This window comes from Neolamprologus brichardi, chromosome 7, assembly GCF_056152115.1.
Source record: "Neolamprologus brichardi isolate AB-2024 chromosome 7, ASM5615211v1, whole genome shotgun sequence".
NCBI lineage: Eukaryota > Metazoa > Chordata > Actinopteri > Cichliformes > Cichlidae > Neolamprologus > Neolamprologus brichardi.
In genome coordinates, this window is record NC_142110.1 from 12605189 (window position 1) to 12625731 (window position 20543).

At 38.9% G+C, this 20543-nt stretch overlaps 1 protein-coding gene across 1 annotated transcript; it reads right to left on the reverse strand.

The window, feature by feature from the left end:
* Nucleotides 1–339: 339 nt before the first annotated feature.
* idh2 (isocitrate dehydrogenase (NADP(+)) 2) lies at nt 340–18843 on the reverse strand. Its single transcript, XM_006789357.3, has 11 exons — nt 18634–18843; nt 13730–13821; nt 8725–8890; nt 5759–5919; nt 5522–5665; nt 3305–3441; nt 2925–3076; nt 2697–2809; nt 2387–2484; nt 2208–2300; nt 340–740 (listed from the first exon to the last, which is right to left on the reverse strand). The coding sequence occupies exons 1-11, from the start codon at nt 18749–18751 to the stop codon at nt 656–658; spliced, it is 1359 nt and encodes a 452-aa protein (XP_006789420.2). The 5' UTR covers nt 18752–18843; the 3' UTR covers nt 340–655.
* Between the last annotated feature and the right edge of the window lie 1700 nt (nt 18844–20543).

Genomic DNA, 20543 nt, shown 5'->3' on the forward strand with positions numbered 1-20543 from the left:
ATGCTCAATATATTCAGTTTCTCCAGTGTTTAGCTTTTCAAACTTGTAACCTGCGAATAAGGTATCCATTTGCAATGTTGATATAGTGCATTTAAAAGAAAAAGAAGAAGAAAGCTCATTTTTGAGTTTTTCAGCTGCTGTGTTCACTCCATCACTTTTTTGTGATGACACAAGAAAGACGCTCATCTTAAATGGCTTTCTGTATTAGACATTAGTGTGGAGATAATGTTGATAGAGTTGTATGTACAATGTTGTGTACCAGGCAATACTGTAAGATAATAAATTTATTTACCTTTAAAGTGGCAGAGCTCTCGTTTGTACAGACGCAAAACACAAACAGTGGTTTAAAAGATTTATTGGCAAATGTGTGAGACACAGGCTTCAGTCTTGCCCAAGGCATTACATAGTACTGAATACTTCACATTACAAAAATAAAACCCTGCAAGTAATGGGACAGACAGTAAGGGAGGCATGAGGTTCAAAGGACAATTCTCAACGATTTAAAAACCTAAGAGAACTATGTAATCCTATAGACAGTACTTTTTTCTCCTTCTGATTAAATTGCGAGTGGATTTATTGACCTTTAAGTTAAAAATGAGGTACAAAAGAAGAGTGACATTGCCATCTTCGTGCTTATCATATTCTTTCAAGTCCTTCACTTTCCGAGGGCCTTATCCAGATTTGTCTTGATGGCGTCGAGGAAGTCTGTAGTATTGACGTAATGCTCGTTCAGCTTGACGCTAAAAAGACAGGACGCGGCACATCAGAAAAGTCAACAGAAAAACAAAAGCGTAAAAACATGCAAGCAACACAAACAAGATAATGCTGTTGGTTAGTTACACAGGGATTATTAAAATAATACATTTTACATATCATGATTAAACAGACTACAACTGAGTACTACAAGGTTGTCCCCATTTCATTTTGCATGTAGCTTTTAGACAACAGTGTATTATATGAAGCATTCATTCAGCGGCAGATGAGAAAACCGCAATGCCTTCAAGCAAACAAATGAGTCAATGCAACAAACAGATAAGTATATACACTAAATGTGCACGAAAGCGTGGAGGAACTAGATGGCAAGGCTACAGAATTCTTGAGTAAACATTTTACAAGCTCGACATCAATCATTCTTAAGCAGATGCACTTGGAAAATCCTGCGTTACATGTGCAGTTTATTTTGTTCATTACAAATCAGAAACGTTCACTCAATTAAAACACACTAAATATTTCCTTGATTGACTTTAAAAGCCATCCTAGAAAAAATAAATAAATCTTGCTTTTTGTCAACCTTGAAAGTGAAATTTAAATTGTGTTTTTCTTTTTAAATAAGTTGCTGAAAAATATATAGTAATGAAAACTGGCAGAGGCCTAAAACCTCGCAAATATTCCGGAAGATGAGGACAAGTTTACATAAAGTGCAGGTCAGAATCAGGGCAAAGATTAAATGCTGTCTTGGGTTTAACTTGAGGTTAAATCCACACGATTATCAATAATTAAAGATTAACGCCGTAGCGTCAAACCTTATTCATTTTCTGGCTGCCATCATAGGCTTAATGTCCCAAAACATAAAGATGCACCAAGGCCTGAATGGCAGCATCCTTCAAAATCAATGCAGCAACTGATGACTTTTTGTATGACTGATGAATCTGCAAATTCTCCTGTGAAAATTTGTGTGTTTTATAAAAATGTCATCCAGCAGTGAAAAATGGATGCCACTAGTTCTCAAAGCTCAAGATGATATCTTCAAATTATTTGATGCAATAATAAAAATAACAAGCAGCAAGTCCTTAGATGCTGAAGATGACACACGTTTGGCATTTTTGATTTAACAAAATAAAAAATGGCTACAGATTACTTTTGTTGATAAACTATTTGTTAGGGTAATCAAGACTTCCTTCAATCCTATTCCCTTGTTACATAATAAATGTAAAGGTTAAGCAGTAAACCCTTAATGTCACAAGGTTAAAGTAAAACTAGTTGATTAGATTGGTTGAGTTTAAAATGATTTATCAATTAAATGTGTTCTGCAGTGAACGTGGTAATGTTCAAATATATTACTTAATACTTCCAGTGTTCTGAAGCAAAGCAGAACTCTAGCAGCAAAAACTATCGAACAAAATGATTATTGAGTATATATACACTGTGATTTCAGTAAGTCTGCAACTACACTGCAAACTAAGGTGTCAGCAGGGAAATAAACTTACTTGGACAGGCCGTGGATGCAACCTGCCAGGTCCTTGGTCATAGTACCACTCTCTACAGTCGCAACACACACCTGCTCCAGTGTTTGGGCGAATCTGCAGAAAAATGCAGACATTTATTAAAAAAGGCCACATTTCACATTAGCATGAGTAAGTTTCCTGAAATATTAAACCTCTCTTACTTTATGAGGTCAGGGTTGCCGTCAAGTTTCCCTCTGTGCTCCAGGCCCCGGGTCCAGGCAAAGATGCTGGCAATGGGGTTAGTGCTGGTTGGCCTACCCTGAAAGCAGAGATAGAGACACCGTGTGCATTAAAAACTACTAAACATATCATCTGCAGCATCAAATATTTAATAGATCTGAGCATCTGCAGACACTTGTCATTACATTCTTCACCACAAGATGGCAATATAGCTCTACAGATGACACTGCGTATGCAAGCAGAAACTTGAGATTTACTAACACAGACCCCACAGGGTTGGTGGTTACTAACCTTTTGGTGCTCACGATAGTGCCTGGTCACGGTGCCGTGGGCTGCCTCAGCCTCAATAGTCTTGCCATCAGGACAGATAAGAACTGATGTCATGAGTCCCAGAGAGCCAAAGCCTAAAACAGGAAACACACCATCTTCTTTTAGTGCAACTACCCAAAAATTGGCACGCACCTCATATGCTTGCAGGTTTCAGTGTTTTATAACAGTGATGTTTTCCGAATATCTCACCCTGTGCAAGGATGTCGGACTGAACGTCTCCGTCATAGTTCTTGCAAGCCCATACAAAGGCTCCGGAAGACTTCAGCACTTGGGCGACCATATCGTCGATAAGCCTGTGCTCATACCAGATCTTCAGTTTGTCAAACTCTGGCTTGTAATTCCTGCAGAGGACACAACACAATAAGATTGTTTTTTTTTCTTTTTCTTAAAAAGAACATTAAAGTGATAAAATGGTTATAAATGTTGCACCAAATACTAATTAGATTAATACTAATGAATTTGAGCTTAAATTAAATGCATTTGTTGATTTAACAATAATTGTGCAAATGACACTGGACAAATGGGTCATTTGTCCAATGTCTTCTAACTTTCTGCTAGAAGACACTCACTTTTCAAAGATATCCTGGAAGATGTCTTTAAATCTGCCGTCGTAGGCTTTAAGAATGGTGTTCTTTGTGCTCATGTACAGGGGCCACTTCTTGGCAATAGCGTACTGGAAGCAGCTGTGTGCAAAGCCTGTAATAGACTGATGAAGGGAATAAAGAAACAAACAGTTCATGACTGCTGAAGGCTTTATCAGTTGAACAGGGGCTAACAACCTTCCCCTTATCAAGTTGAAAGTCATTTGCGATGACCTCTGATGTTGTAAAATCAAACAGACCCGTGCTGATGAAGGCAAACAAAACAGTAGCAAAGAGTTGAAACGAGGATAGAGGACTGCAGAGACTGCGGTGTGCATTTTACAACTCAATAGCAGCTTATTTGAGAGTTCAGACAATATGAGGACAATAATACACATAACCCAGATGTTAAATAACTATGGCGCAGAATTAAGCAAATCTTTTAACACCATCTGGATGTTGCAATACCAAATTTTATACACATTCTTCTATTTTTTAAGAAACTAATGAAAAAAATTTTTTTAGAGCCTACACCAAAGAGCAAGCAAAGTTTAAAAACCAGACCTGTACGCGTATTTGCTTACACGCCGCCCTAAATAGACCCGTGTTCTAAGATATCATCCACAATAATGCTGGTATAAATTTTTACGTCCAATAAAAACATCATATTGCGATATTATTGCATAACCAGTCAAGCCCAGACAGGTCTGACACGCAAGAGCCACGTGCTAGCCTCCAGTTGTTGTTTAACCAATGCGTTAAGCAGGCATCTCACACTACTGCTTACATTTTTCAGGGAAAAACACTACTTCTGCTACTCATGTGTTTATATTTTACTTGTGTCACTAACATGGTACTATAATGCTGCTTTTTTAAAGAGTCGCACTTCAAATTAGGTAGTGTGTCATCAATGACAGTAGCTCATTGAAAATGCTGCTCATTTAAGCCTACAATGCTTAATTTCAAGAAGCAATCAAATGTTGTTCTGTATTTTTTCTCTGTAACATTAGAAATATTGCTATTGGACACTTTCTTAAAATCTAGTTATATTGCCTCCAATTTGAAATACCATCAGCTGTTCTTTTCACTATATGAAAATTTCCATGTATTTCCATTGTTTACCTTTTATATTATATTCTTAAAAATAATTACAGGTTCTCATTTATATGTTTTAAATGTTCCTTTTAGAACTTCTGGGCAAATGTTTAGGAATGTAAAAATATTAAAATGGTAAACATTTCAGTAATATAAAACACTTTACAGGCCAAACATATAATATTGCTTTATAACACCAAATGTAAACATTGTATTTTAAAGTTTATGGTGTACCAGTATTTCTAATATTTTGAACATTTGATGGTTCTACTCTTTCTTTGCATGTCCCCGTGGTTCTCACGTAGGTGTTAGAAGAAGTTTATGGTGTTTAAGCCCATTGTGGAGACCGATGTGCTGTATAATTTACAAAAATACAGTTTCCAGGTCCATGCAAGAAGGTTCAAAACCACATTCATGTAACAGAGGCCTCTTTCTAGGAACAAGCTCTTTCCTTTGTCCTTCTTCAGTTTGGACCTTCCTAGTTCTGTCACAACTTCACTCGCCCTGCTGGTATTCACATTTCTGCCTGAACCCATGTGTAAGATTGCAATTGGTCACCCAAAATATTTAAAAAAAAATATTGCCATAAGCAGTACATTTTGCTAACTAAAAGAGCATAATATGACGTTTTATTTTGCCACATAAATCTAATATTTTATAGCTCCAATTTAAATTTCCTGCTCAGTCAAACTGTACTGTTTATAGAAAATCTCAGGGCACAACGTTTGGTAGCCCCTGGCCATCAACAGCAATGTTTCATTAACAGGCAGGAATTCATTAAGACCAAGATCTTACTCACATGAAGAAGCTTCTCTTTTGTTACTAGTTATGGAGACTTGATCTGTTAAAGTTGTTTGTTGTTGTTGATTATTTAGCCACATTGGCACGAGTCGAATCATGTTTCAAGATAAATGCGGGAACTGTTGTTTATTGTGAATTTCTTAAACACACAACAGGGTACTACTTACTGTAACAAACACACATGAGTAGAAACAAATGTGGGCTCGTACTGACAGGCCAACTACAGTTTTGTTGTGATTTTTTAAGAATTTAAACAACAAAAACAACCAAAAATCTGCATTTTTTCTTTAAGTAGAAGTATCTGCTAACCTCATCTGTGTTGTACATGCCCATTCCACAGCCACCCGCAGGGAAGTCAAAGACCTCCCATTCCTTGTTTGAACTGCCATCAGCAGGTGAGAAGATTATCTTGAATTTGCCGGGCTGGTCGACAACAAAGTCTGTTGCTCTGTACTGTAGAAGAAACACAGAAAGTTAGACGGAAAGATATTTAGTACTTCTGGCTCAAAATGTGGGAAAAAACAAATAAACAAAATCAAGCCCCACCTGATCACCGAAGGCGTGTCTGCCAATGGTAATGGGCTGTGTCCAGCCAGGAACAAGCCGGGGAATGTTCTTGCAGATGATTGGCTCACGGAAGACTGTGCCGCCCAGGATGTTCCTGATGGTGCCGTTGGGACTCTTCCACATCTTCTTCAGGCCAAACTCTTTATATAAAAAACAAACAAAAATTATAGGCAAGTCAGTCATTCACGCATGTGCAGTGTTGGTGAACACCTCTTTAGCTTTGCAGTTTACAAGATCATAGCTGCATTCATATGGGGAAAACACCTGTTGCTACCTTTTTACAAAGGGTACTTGTGGAAAACAGTGCATTAATAAACAATTTAACTGAATTTGTAGCCATCCTGTAGGGGATGATTTTTCTTTTTAATTTTATTAATCCTCTAAAAGGCATACAGGTATACAAAGTGAAACAGGAGATGCTTGACATTTTAGTCTGTGAAGCCTTTTTTATTCCAAAGCAATCTGCCTCCTGTCAAAGGAAGGTTTTAATAATTCAACGGCTTTTAAATTAATCACTTAACATGCCTTATTAAACAACGTGTGCCCATTCACACTGCTTTTAATCTATATCTACTAAGCCCAAAATTGCCACTTTAAAAAGTCATCGACGCGGAATTGTATTGTCAATGCATTATACACTAATACCACGTAAATGTGTTTTTGTAGGAAGCTCTGGGGGCAGTATCACCTATATTGTCTGCCAAGACTGCACTCAATACTAACGAAGGAGAATGTAGTGAAACGGCAAAAAACAGGGACAGAAGAAAATGGAAATGGAGATTTTTATTATTTTTTCTGAATGTGAAAGCATTTCACAGAAAACAAATAAAGTGCAAAGTTTAGCTTTCCTTCCACGACAGCACAACTGCAGTGCACGAGCATTTAGAGCACCGGCACCCTAGAGCTGTTACATTAACACTGAATGGATCCGTTTTAGGGTGTCAAGTTAGTGCGTTGCGTTGATACCTTATTTTAATGTTTGTTCAGTAATGCTTATGTTAGCTTACCTGTCGGAAACTCCTCGGGATGATGCTTGCTAAGCAAACACCATTTCAGCTTTGTTAGCTAATGAGTGAAATGAGTAAACCATTAAATAGGAGTATCTACACTGTCTTCTAGTCCCCCCACCCGTGTTATATTAGGGTTTATTCCGAGTACTAAACCTGTTCCACTAATGTTAGATTTTTAATCTGTGGGTTGGAGCATGTCAATAATTAATTATTTACTTAGTAATTTATTATTTAATTACTTAAACTTTTTGATTGTCATTGAACACAACACCATCTAAGAAGCTATGATATAGAACCAAATTTGTGATTAGTAATTCTGCTTTGTTCTGTTTTACTAGTATTAAGGCATACAGATGAGTTTGTGCTGTAAAGACACTCATGCGCCTCTCAAATGGCTGAAGTCATGACAGAGAGCATCTTTAGCATTGTTATGAACAGCTGATAACATATTCTCAAAGATAAGAGCAAGCTTCACTCCAGAGCATGTCCACTGCAATCATGAATTCATGAACTGAACCATCTGTAAACTTTTTTTTTTTGACTGGATAAAATAAATCTTTTTGATTTCATTTGAAGCTTTATTTGAACTTAGACCTCAGCCAACTTTGCTTTCCTACTATCACATTGTTTTTTGTTTAAAATGCTACTAGCACAAATACTACTATTTAATAATATTACTTGATATTTTTTATTTATTTCATTTTTATTTTGACAGTCTTATTGAGTGATGTTAAAAACATATCTAATTACTAGGGGTGCAACGATACTCGTGTCGATATTGAACCGTTCGATACAGTGCTTCCAGCGAACAATACAAAATTTTTAATTTACTTTATCAACTTTTCTTCTGACGATGCTGTCTGTGTTGAGAGCTCAGTGGATCTGCGTTCGACTACTCCGCCTAGGCTGCACTGTCAAGCGCAGATCCACTGAGCGCAGCGCAAGCTAGCTAGACAGAAGCTAAGCTCGTTGCAACATGGCAAATTGAACCTGCCCCACCCTCATTCAGATCTGGCCTTTGGAACTATTTTGGTCTTCATGTGAAGTATGACCCTGAAGGTAAGCGCGTCATGGACAAAAGTAAAACAGTATGTCTGATGTGCCAGCAATGCTCAATTACATGGGTGGGAACTACTGCGTTAGCGCAGTTAGCTCGTTAAGGTGTTGACACCGTCCAGCCCCACGCAGGGGGCGATCTGGGGTAGCTCGCGTTTGCCGTGTTGTGGCGTTAACGTCATTTCAGATTAACGCTGAAAAGCACTAGTGGGAACAAAATGAATATGACTGCACATTTACACCGACATCATCCTAGTGCAAAGACAAGTGGAAGCAGACAAAAACAACAAGCACGCATGCTACAAACTTTACCCGAGTCATTTAGACAGCCGTTAGCACATGATTCTCCTTATGGGGACCTGATATGTTTAATATGCTGCTGAGAGTATACCCCAGAAGAAGCGTATAGTATAGCTTTTATTTTGGAAAGAGCCATTTCTCTGTAATAAACTCTCTTTTCCAAAGATGAGTGATTTCTCGATCAGATAGATTTATTATTTTATCCCTTTGTTGTTTGAGCAACATTAAATTTAAAAACTTTTTAATTTGTCATTTTAATAAATGACAAATTAAAAAAGCATGAACATTTTTTTGTATTGGAAAAAATATCAAACCGTGACACCAAAGTATCGAACCAAACCGTGAATTTTGTGTATCGTTGCACCCCTACTAATTACTACAACAAACAATTGTTGACTAATCGAAGAAAAATTGGCAGATTAATAGACTACAAAATAATCTTGAGTTGCAGCCCTACAGCGCTGTATTCAAAAATATGCAGAATTGATGTAGCAATCACTTTGAGAGAATGAAAATCATAAGTCTAAAGTGATCTGAAACTAGAAATTAATAATTGGCGATTAAAGATTTGGTAAAGACCTTCAACTCTGGCTTCGTCAGGTGTGATGGTGGCACACTTAACCGCCACGCTGTACTTCTTGGTAGCCAGGGCGGAGTCGATGGTGACCTGGTCATCAGTCTGGTCACGGTATGGCAGACCCAGGTCGTAGTACTTCAGCTCAACATCAACATTGGTCAGGATGAGCTAAACAATCAAAAATTAAAATTAATTAATTAAAAGGCCCAAAAAAAAAAAAAAGGCATCAACAATGCAAAACCAAGTACGGACAGAGTAATGTCTGAACAGAAATGCAGCCTTGCAAATGTGTCACAAAAGATCTTACCTCCTGCTTGTAAACACTGATGCATAACAGATACTGTTATTAGTGTACTGTACTGTAAAGTGATGCATTAGGTCAGGGGTTAGCAACCTGCGGCTCTGAAGACGCAGTGTAGAGTATTTAGCTGAAGTGTGTTTTATTTATGTTAGTTCTTTTTTTTAAAAAAACAACAACTTGTAGTTCTAAATTGGAAGATTGTGATATTGAAATATAAAAATAAAATTATATTTTATTATTTTTTCATTGCTGAAAATAAGCGTCACAATCGCGGAAGCCGGTGTACCCGCCGAAACGCCGTGCATTTCAGGTAGGCCAAATATGGATCTTCAGATCCACATGATGTCAGCAGCTGTTCTCCACTGTGAACTATGTTAAAAACAAACACCGCTCACGCCTCACAGATGACAGCTTACAGTCCTGCGTAAAGATGAAAGTGACTTCGTACAGCCCCGATTTGCAGACGCTGTGCTCATATGGGATATGCGCAGAGGTTCAGGAGCAAAAGTCCCATTGTAAACATATCACGGCAGACCCGACGAGGTTTCCATGAACATGCTTTTCAGCATCTCTTTAGTGACCACTTTTCACACACGGTTGCTGTAGCTCACAGCCCGACATATACCAACAACAGCAGAGATAGCACAGACGTTAAGGTGTGATTGCGGGTGCCGCTCAGGTGCGTCCGCCTCCCCTGCAGCGGCGCTGCAGACCGCGCCCCGCCACACACATTAACCTTGTAAAATACATATTTAAGCAGAATTTTGCAAATATCTACTTCTTTTTTTTTCTATTATTTTTTAGAAGCCAGGTCAAGGCTCCAAAAGCCCGAAGGCAATATAAGGGTGGCGGCTCACAACAGTTTTTGTTTGCTACATGGATCATTTTAGTTCAGGTTGGCATCTTTCCTTTTGTTATATTTCTTTAAGAGTTCAGAATGTGTTAATTACATAAATAAAATGTAATTTTCTCATTAGCACTTCATGGATTTCATAAGCAACACACCTTAGTTGTTCACACAAAGCATATGTTATCTTCATTTTAGATGTCAAAAAGTATTTGCGGCTCCCAGTGTTTTCTTTTGCGTGGAAACCGAGTCCAAATGGCTCTTTGGGTCTTAAAGGTTGCTGACCCCTGCATTAGGTGTTCAAGACTTCAAAATTTTCAGACCACTAAAAGCATATAGGAGTTAGAGGTGGGACTCATGAGGTACTCCACAATACGATATCGCAATACTTCACTCACAATATGATAGTAATGTTTAACATTTTGCAATATGCCAAATATTGTGAAATGTTAAAAATCACAAAGTATTGCAACAACATATCAAAGTTAGACATTGTCAGTATCAGTTTTATCCAATAAGATTATATCAGTTTATTTTTATTTATTTTTTTCCTGCAAAATGAGATCAAGCACACCAACACTGTCACTAAAACCTGCAAAATGCCATAAGAAAGAGTCAGTCTGCCATCAATCTATAACTGAATGGGGTCAAGTTTCTGATACTACAGCAGCTAATTGTAAATATACAGCTAATACAGTGAAAACTGCAATTAACTGTAAATAACTATTCACCAGTAAATCACCAGGCACCCACCAATTTATTTATTTTTTATAGAAGCAAGGAGTTTGCTCATGTGACTGAGCCATTGCACTGATTTAGAAGGTAGCTTTGTCAAGCTAAGCGTGCCCAGTGTTGGATGGGTTTTCAGTTGAGCCAAATTAATGCAAGTTTGGTCAGCTAACATTGTGTCAGGGTGGTGCTGCATGAGATGAGCCCGCTTGTTTTGTAGTCTTGCCAGAGTATTTTAATTTAGTCAATAAAATATAAATCTTATCAAGTATGAAATATCAATTTAGTGCCCCTGTAGCGATACAATATTGTCACAAAAAAAGCAATATCATGCTGTATCAATTCCCCAAGCCTAATTGAAATGATTATGTTCCAGGGTGTGTGTGTTTTCTCTAGATAGTGAAAACTACTGTACAAACATAGCCCTGTTTGCTATATTAATAAAGTGATCACAATGAAATCAGCAAACTATCAGGCATGGAAATCATCCAGATTATTTAAGAACCCATTAAAAAATGTAAAAAAAATATATATATATGCTTGGGAGTAGGGCTGCCACGATTAGTCGACTAGTCACGATTACGACTGATTTAATAGTCGACGCGTCGTTTGAAGCTTTGTAAGATCACAAAAGAAGCAGGAATAAGTAGTGGGACTTAAGAGTGTAATAACGGACTAAAACAGAAGATGGCAGCACTGCATGTACAAGGATGCCAGCTGCCGTTAAACCCCGAAGAAGAAGAAGTAGCTCTGTCCCAGAATTCATAGCGCAGCCCAGCTCAGTTTCCAACAATGGCGGCAGCTAGTTAGTTTTAATATTGCTCTTATTATTCTTTCTGGGTCACAAAATAAACGTTTAACATATTTTCAGACGAGAATGTAACTGTGTAAACCTCAAATATCTGCTCAGTTTATCAAGACACCACATATTTTCAAAAGCGCTCCGACGTTTTCGGAGACGTCTGTTACACACTAGCTCGATAGCTAGCTGGGGGCAAGGCACACTAGAGCCCGTGAGAACACCGGACTCCCGGCTAATCGTTTTCAAACCCACCGCTGTCTTACGCTACTCAGGTTAAACATATATAAGTCACTTAGATAACTTAAAAATGTTATTGTTTGGCTTTTTTTTAGTATTTTATTTGTTCCTGAGTAAATCAGTTTGGCTGAGATTAAAGTTATAGTTTTTACACAGCTGAATAAACATCAAGCAGACAACTGATTATCAGAAGTGTGAGATGCTCGAGAATATACTCCGGTGTCCCGTTATATTTTAGATAGCAAGGAGTTTATTAAACTTCACCGAAAACAATCTGCAAATTTCATTAAAATTTAATAAACTATCATCTTATCTTTATTTTTAGTTAGCACATACCTTAAACACTTAAAGCTGTAAGCTAATGATAGTTATATAAGAGCACATGCATGCTGGTGCAATAAGCTGTACGTTTTGCGTCCAATGGATGCATGATCTGATTAGTCAACTAATCGCAAAAATAATCAGTGACTAGTCGACTATCAAAATAATCGTTTGTGGCAGCCCTACTTGGGAGCCAGTAAGTGGAAGCAACCACCATCATCATATAACGGGCTCCTATCACAAGGTTTTACAGCCTCCTCCAGAGTAAATAGACGCAGACACCTGGCATATTGACAGCCAACGTAAACACCAGACTGCCAAGCTCCACTCTCTATAGTTAAAGTGTAGACAGACTTGTTTGTCCTACCATAGCCAGGATTATGCATTTGAATTGAAGAAGACAGAATTTAGATTTCTACTGGCGATATTTTACACACTGAACCAACAACAGTTTTCTGTCACAGGATCAACACATGGATCCAGAGGGCAAAACACTGTTACAACACACCAGCCAATCGTGGACATGCCAGAGAACTAAAGCACAATCCTATAAAATTTCCATCAATTTCTAGCCATGGGTATTTAGAGCACCTACCAAAAAAAATAAATATATGCAGACAAACTGCAAGTTGTGGGAAACTGTAAACCATATTCAGCACTCACTGCAGTGAGTCTTCTCACACTGCGCCTAGGATGACAGTGTGCAGAGATGCATACAGTTAAATTCACTTTAAACCTGGACAGGTTGTTTGTGCTGCTGTGTTGGAGGTTAATGATATTGTCAGAGCAAAGGTGATGGCAAATTAGCCAATGTTTGCTGACAAACATCAATCTTTGAGTCATTAGCTTCAGGGCTGCTGTAGTTATCTTTCAGTGACAGCAGCAAAAAAATCAGTGACATTCTGGTTAGCTAAGATAAACAATATTTAATGGCATTAATATATATCTCATAACTTGAATCAAATGGCAGGTAAACCTGTCCTGTAGCTAACATAAACTACAATTAACAACCTGGGGTGCTGTTGATGAAGGTGGGTTTGGTGTGGCTGACTGCATGCATGTATGGCATGGTGAGACAAGGTTTGCTTGCAAGCATTGCCATTCACATGAGCAACTACCCATCAGTTTGGCTACACAAATGCAGTAAAACTGAGTCGCAGTAACCCTAGTTTTGCAATCCAGACAGATATTTCTGCAAGTATGTGACATCTTTTAGAAACTATGAATAGAATTGGCTTTGATTGGACCAAAACAGCCAATTAACTGTCATATTCAGCACCCCATCAAAATCTTAAAAGACAACTTGACAAGCAAGCGAGCGTTGTGCAAACAGCCATAAATGTTCTGCCCCTAAGATATTTTTTTCACCAGCATTTTAAAGATCCCCTAGCCTGTATCACAAAGACCTGAGTTTTAATTTGCATGACTTTAGGGAATAATCAAATGTACCATTTTCCCTTTGAGAGTACCTAAAAAACCCCATAAAATGTACCTTGGGATCACTGATTGTTAACAAGACAAAACTGCTCATCAGCTGTCAAAAACATTCAATGATTGAACCTCGTGCTATTCTGCGTTTTCTTCCTGAGCCAACAACATCTGCTCTCTCTGGAGAAAATCAGCCACTGAATTACCAAAGCCCCTCCCCAACACACATACATAATCCTCTACATAACACTTCCCACACAGCCACCTGCCAGCCTGCCAGCCTGCCAGTCAGGCAGCATGGGCTCAGTTTTCCCCCTTCAACCTTAGATGCCACTTTATCACCTTCTCTTTAATGAACTCCCAGATGATCCTGGTCATCTCGTCTCCGTCCATCTCCACCACTGGGTTCGCCACTTTGATGCGTTTGTCGGCATCTGTCAAAAATAAAACGTGAAGTACAAAAAACATGAGACTGCTGTGTGCCAATCATAGAATAAATGCATTGATTAAGGGGGAAAAAGAAAAGGAAATGAATTATACTCAAGAGGATGAAAACCCGTCTGGTCAGACCAGCATTTAACAATTTAATGTTTAATCCTAAATGTGCTTAAAAGCTACAAAAAGCTGAAATCAATTTGGACCCAAGGCTATTTCTATTTTGCATCCACAAGAGCAGACTCCTTGCACCAACCACAGCTCAAATTTCCATCCAAAACATGCATGAAGAGAGTCCCTGGATCTGGAAGGATGACATCTCTCATTTGTGCTTATTTAGATTTGGTATGTTATGTTGAAGGTTATTTCTAAAAATCCATGGCTCCAGATTTATACTGACTCTAAAATCAACTCCCTTCTAAACTGGGCCAAGTGAACCACAAAAAGGAACAGTTTTTTTTCTAAGTTAAAAATGTAACTGGCAATTTCCGGCAAGAAAAATTATAGAAAATCTTTGCATGTAACACAGTGTGAATCTAAACTGTTTATTTTAAACTAGAGCATATGGTTCGGTGTATCTTTTGGACCAATTCGATTTTTTAGTTTAATGTTTAGTTTGCTATATAGATAATATATAAAGATTATATAGGAAGTCATCCAGGAGCCTGGTTCTGCTGGAGGCTTCTTCCTGTTAAAAGGGAGGTTTTCCTTCCCACTGTTGTCAAGTGCTTGCTCAAAGGGCGTCATTTGATTCTTGGAGTTTTCTCGCATTATTGTAGAGTCATTACCTTATGATATAAAGCGCCTTAGGGCGACTACTGTGATTTGGGGCTATGCAAATAAAACAAAATTACTGAAAATTTTGGATATTTTATTTTCTATGAGCTAATCACTACAGCTCCATTCAATACTTCTTGACACATCCTTGTTTGTAGTTAGGATGAATAGCCAACTGACCACACGGTAGCATTTTAGAGAACCACCACTTCAATAAAAGACCAAATATTATTGATTAGAGCAAGTTTTGGTTCACTCTAAAGCCATTCTTTATTTTGAGAAATGCATATGTTCTTACAGGTAAAAATAATAATTTATTTGTAGGTTTTCTTAAAACCATCAAACCTCATTAGAAAACAAAGTGCTTTATTTTTACACTGACTTTTTAAGACTGTCTCTTTACTCCTTTTCTGTCCACTAGGACTGATATGGATTAGTATGTTTAATCATATCTCCTCTCAGCCTACTCAGTGTGCTGCCAGCGGGAACATTTCAGTGAATAGGAAAGTACAGGGGGGAGGTGCAGAGGATCAAGTGACTCAAATTTCCCAAGCCAAGCTTATGCTCCCCCACTGCCCTAAGAGTAATTCAAGTAAACACAAGGTGTCCTATGGAAACAGGGTACAGCCAACATTTTTAAGAGTGGAAGATATTATATCCATTCAAAACTCAGACATTAGTCTGAGACTGAAGACATCTGATGTAGCTTGGATTTTGAAGCCATGGTAGCACCTGTCAAAACAGCCTCTGCTCTTATCCTCCGCACCCTGCTGACTACAGAAACATGGCGACCGTGCACTGAAAATGACCTCAAAGGAAGAACAGTTGTGGCTTTGTGTTATGTTACAGCTATGTTTATAGGATAGCATATTACACAGACAGGAACAAATGCAATGTCTGTAACAGAATGGTGAAAAAGTGATTATGTTCTGCTAACGTGCTGTTGTTTTGGCTCTGACACACAACTGTATCACACAATCCTTAACCTATTGGAAATTGAAGAAGGAAATATGTTCAGTTTTGGCACATAACAAAGGAAACTAGGATGACGACTTGTCAGCAGTTTTATTTTAAAACAAATCCATCAATATGACTTCAGTTACTTCGTAACAATAAGCTGGCAGCGATGTTAAAATGAACAGAAAAGCTTTTTATGGATTTCCAAGTTCTGTTTGAAAATTGCACGCTGGAAATTACTTTTACGGCAATTTGAGCTGAAACAGTCTGCTGGCAAAATAAACAAGCTATTGCAATAAATCACTTAAGTGATTCTTTCAGAAAAATGGGGAAAGCTATAGGCTGTATATGAGAAAGAGCTGCTTTCTTTGCAAGAGACAGAGGGCACAGTCAAGTAATCTGATGTCTTAATGGTTGGTTAGGAAATTGCAAATAATTTAACCATTTTCTCACATTTTATAAGCAAATCAATATTAGATTTTTTTTAAAAATCAATTCCATAACAGACTTTGTCCTCCTCCATCTGCTTTTGGAAGAGTACAGAGTCTTCCAGCATTGTTTTGTTAACACAATAACTACTGTCAGGCATAATTTCTGACTCGTTCAACCTAAAACTGCAATATCAGGACTTTACTCTCACAATGCGGAGGGAGGGGAGCCCAGGAGAGAGCTGAGCAGGTTATGTAACTTATGAGCGTATCAACAAACTGGAGGCTGAAGGGCGAGCTGAAGCAGTCATGTGGGCCTGCATGCCACATCACTCGCGCATGCATCTGGGACAGATCTGCAGGATTTGTTCGATCACTTGTAGCAGTCAAAGTCAAAGGCAGGTGTTTGGAGAAATATGCAACTGAGATAATCATTTGAAAACTTGCACAATGACTTGGCTCTTCTGTCGATTCAAAATAAGCACATAAGGCTTTTTTTAATGCTAAAAATGCACTTGAGAAGGCTAAGTGTTTTCAAAAAATTTCCATTGTAAAGACTTTTTTTAAATTATTTCTCTTTCTTGAAGGACAAAGAAATCAGTTGGAGAAGAATTTGTTTACAGGTGATAAAAAAAAAATCTTTAAACTGTGACTTTGAACCAGAAGATGGTCAATAGTGGAACGGAGGGAAACAATAAGACTAATGACCTCACCTAGCCTGCAGTGTGGGACTAGAGTATTTAGAGCTTTTAAATACCCTTCATTTTTAGCACAGTGTACTAATTTTAAATTGAACTGTGAGGTGCCTTGTGGAAATTACGGTCAAGCAGTCAAGGACAATCCAAAATGATGTGTGTCTTAAGGAGATGAACAGAATAAGTATTGATTAGGTGTCCCGCCTGGTTAACTTTCAACACAGTAGGACAAGCCTTAGCTCACATCAAGTTTTAATCCTATACTTGGAAAAGGCATTTACAAGGTAAGCAAACAGCTAAAGCTAAGCTGCAGTAATGAACTTTTCATTCACTATCACGATAGTAAACAGTGGTCAATGCAAAGCTTTGAAGCCTCCAAATAAAGCAGCATTACACGGGATTGTGAAATTCAAATAAAGTTTAACGACATGTTGGGTCAGCTTTGTAAGAGCTGTTAAAATTTTAAAAAGTGCATACCAGCAAAGAGGTGCTACTAAACCACAATGCAACTTGTGGCTGGAACAAAATAAACCAATCAACACTGTCAATCTTCCACTTTTAGTGTGGCACGCAGGTTTTACACCTCGGAAAAATGAAACACGATTCTATCACTGTGGAAGTGTTATCAAATGATGCGATCACTTTATAAGAATCATCGTGATGAAGAGCGTTTGGAGGCGTTGCTGTAACAAACAGTCCTGGGGTATGATCCCTAACCACCATCAAAGAGGTACATGCCGGTGATTCAATCGGATCTGAGCCACAGCGTCCTTCAGCTGACCCACTGTTTTGTGAACGGTAGCTGGTCATGCTAGTGCGTTTTAGTTCTTTTAAGGGAGACATGAATTCACAGCACTTTATATCTTATAATTTCAGCCGCATTTAATCTGGGATTGCTGCAGAGCGCACGTCATAAAACATGATTCCTCTCCGAATCGCAAAAACACAAATCCATTCAGCCTGATCTCCCTTTTTATTTATTTTAGAGTCTTGTTTGTTAACATTTAGAGGGAACATAAAAGTAACAAGCCGCATAGTGTTTTACAGTCTAAATAGGGTGAGATGTGGTCTTTATGAGCAGCAGCCTGGATGCAACCCAGATGAGAAGCGTAATGTAGGACAGAGAGCGCCATACGGCAGCGGCGGCAGCCATTGCTCTCCATAGCGGAGACTCGTATGCGGTAACTGACCTTGGGAAAAGTTTCCCCCAAGTAATTCATGCACTGACGATCTCACGGCTGACGGACAGCTCATCAGTTTGGACAACAGAATTTAACCGGGTTCCTCTCGTGGTTATTTTATTATCCACCTCAAAGATTAGCAGCTTTGGGGGGAAAAATCCGCAAACACAGCTAAAAACGGAAGATTCGCTTAATTCATCAACTGCCAGCTTTTGCACTGCACCGCCACTTTTGTCATGAATCTTATATTCTAGGTCAGAGTAGAAGGCATGTAGGCCTGCCAGGGTTTTTCCGTTTTAATTCATTCGAGTCCGCATATCTTTACATTGTCCTCCACGGTTCCTCAAAGTTTGAATGGAGGAAGACAAAGACGGGTCGTCTCGCTGAGGCTGCACTCATCCTTTTTTCGACGTTAACCTTTTTTATCATTAAACAGCCTCTGTTTACTCAAACATGTTAACGGCCATTTAACGGTCATGGGCATTTAAAGTATCGGTGCCCTGCGCTCAGGAAACCATTAAAGGTATTAACCGCATCCTACTTGGCTAGCAGCACACGCAAGTCAGCTAGCACGGCTACGTTAGCTCCGTAAGAATAGCCGGCTAACCTGATATTGGCTTTTTCTATGTACGCTGACATTGCATTAGCTCACCTAAATGCAACCAGAGCTACATGGTTTTTTTAAGAGGCCACGTTAACACCAGGCTAGGTCAAGCTGCAGTTAACGGTCAACATAATGCTGCTCGGGATGAACCGGCTATCTCTCCACTTACAGTTTCTTTGTTGCAAAGTCTGACAATTTGCAGCCGGCGCAAGCACCGCCGGGTTTCTGGAAAAAGCAGCTCCAGCAGATCTCGAAAGGGAGCTGAGGACTTTCAAGTATCCAGCCATGTCTTCCCGGGACCGAAAACACTTTGCGGTGACCGCTCGACGAAACACAGAGCTAAAGAGGGGGGCAAACGCTCCGCGGCTCGCTGCAATATAGTCACCAGCAGCAGCACCGCCCTTCTCCCCTCCCCGGCGGGACACGCTGAGTGCTACGTCAGAGTCACACATACACAGAGGAGGGCCCGCAACAAAACTGCGGTTAAACACCGCAGAGGCTCGTTATAGAGACCGGATAACCCCGACCGAATCAAGGTGAACTACGGGGTAATCCGCACAAAGGTCACAGCCTGCAAGCTTAGAGGGTGATGAATAAAATACTTTACAATTACGGACAATTTGACATCTGCCACATACATTTTGAGGTCCATACAATTCCCCGAAACATCATCGACCGCGATCAATTATTTTGCCCAGATAAATATTGAGTATATGCGGGCTTTCTATTCTGTACAAACCACAATAACCCAAACAAAGTCATCAGGCTCATTTACTCAAAGCTTAATGCGGAGTTTAAAAGTTTTTACAGTTGTTACAAAATAGTTCCAATCTAATGCTCATTGCAGAAATATTACCTTTTTGTTTTCTAAATATATTAATTTAATTTCTGAAGATCTGCGCATTTACAGTCACCCAATATTCAATAAGATCTAGCTAATGCAGGCCTGTCATTTATTATGTAGAATACATGCTTGATCATATCTTCATATTATAGGAAACCCACTGAAATAATCAGCAACAATGTAATGTCCTAATAAATAAATCAGAATAAATCTGCTTGGTTTAAAGGCAAAAGTACTACATCATTAACACAAAGCGCAATGACTGAGATATATAATGCTTTAAACAAACTCAATCATAACAGATTTATCTTTGATATTTTCTATTTGACAATTTTCATCACAAATCATTGGTAATTTAGCAGTCATGACATAAGGTAAAAACACAGTCATTGTGAAAATTTATTAAGGTCCTGATTTGTCTCCAGGATGGGTACAGGAAAGATACATTCCACAATGTCTCAGCAGAGGGCCCTCTAATTTTAGCAGGGGAAGGTTACCATACTCGGAGATAGGTCTGCAGAGGAGTCACATGACGGGCTTAGTAGTGAGCCAGTAAAAGAGACAGCCAGGTCACCTCTAAAGTGCTGTTCAGATTATAGCAGGCCTCCGCTGGTTGAAAAAACCTGTAAAGTCTTAACAATAATGTATTTACCCAAGCAGCATGGCTTAAACTGTGTGTAATAACAATGTCGAGAAGGTCAGTGCAACAAGAATGTCATTCAGTCGTCCCTGAAATACAAAACTTTGACCTGCATATTTAATGAGAGGCTGCAATAAAGAGCATGGTCACTGCAGTCAGGTGGCTGTTAGCTAATCCTCTCACTTTATACAGCCACTTCAGAACACCTCTAGGTTTTCACATGTACTTTGTGGCCTGTGCTTCCCCGATTTACAGATACTCCGCAGCTCTCCACAGTGAAAACATTTACTCTCAGGTGTCACAAGAACTACAAGGTCAAATCTCTCTATATAGTCCCTGTCTAGACTCACTGTGTTATGCTTTAAAGTTCAGAGAAAGCACGCCTTATTCATCTGACACAGTAAAATTTTATTCCAGAGTCAGTTGCTCCACTGCAGCTCTGATTAGGCTTTAATTGAGATCTGATAGTGTAGGCTGATGCTGTTATTACTGTCATCTCGGTGCTTCTGGTGGGTTTCCTCTTTTGTCTGCTCACTCAACAGCACAGACAGTTCTTAATGTGCTCGTAGGAGTTTGGGATATCATGTGATTCTTA

Coding starts and splice junctions, on each gene's coding strand:
- idh2 (XM_006789357.3), bottom strand. CDS start 18,751: ATGGCTGGATACTTGAAAGTCCTCAGCTCCCTTTCGAGATCTGCTGGA. Junction 13,822..18,633: donor GACTTTGCAACAAAGAAACT/GTAAGTGGAGAG, acceptor TATTTTTGACAG/ATGCCGACAAACGCATCAAA. Junction 2,810..2,924: donor GTCCGACATCCTTGCACAGG/GTGAGATATTCG, acceptor TTCCTGTTTTAG/GCTTTGGCTCTCTGGGACTC.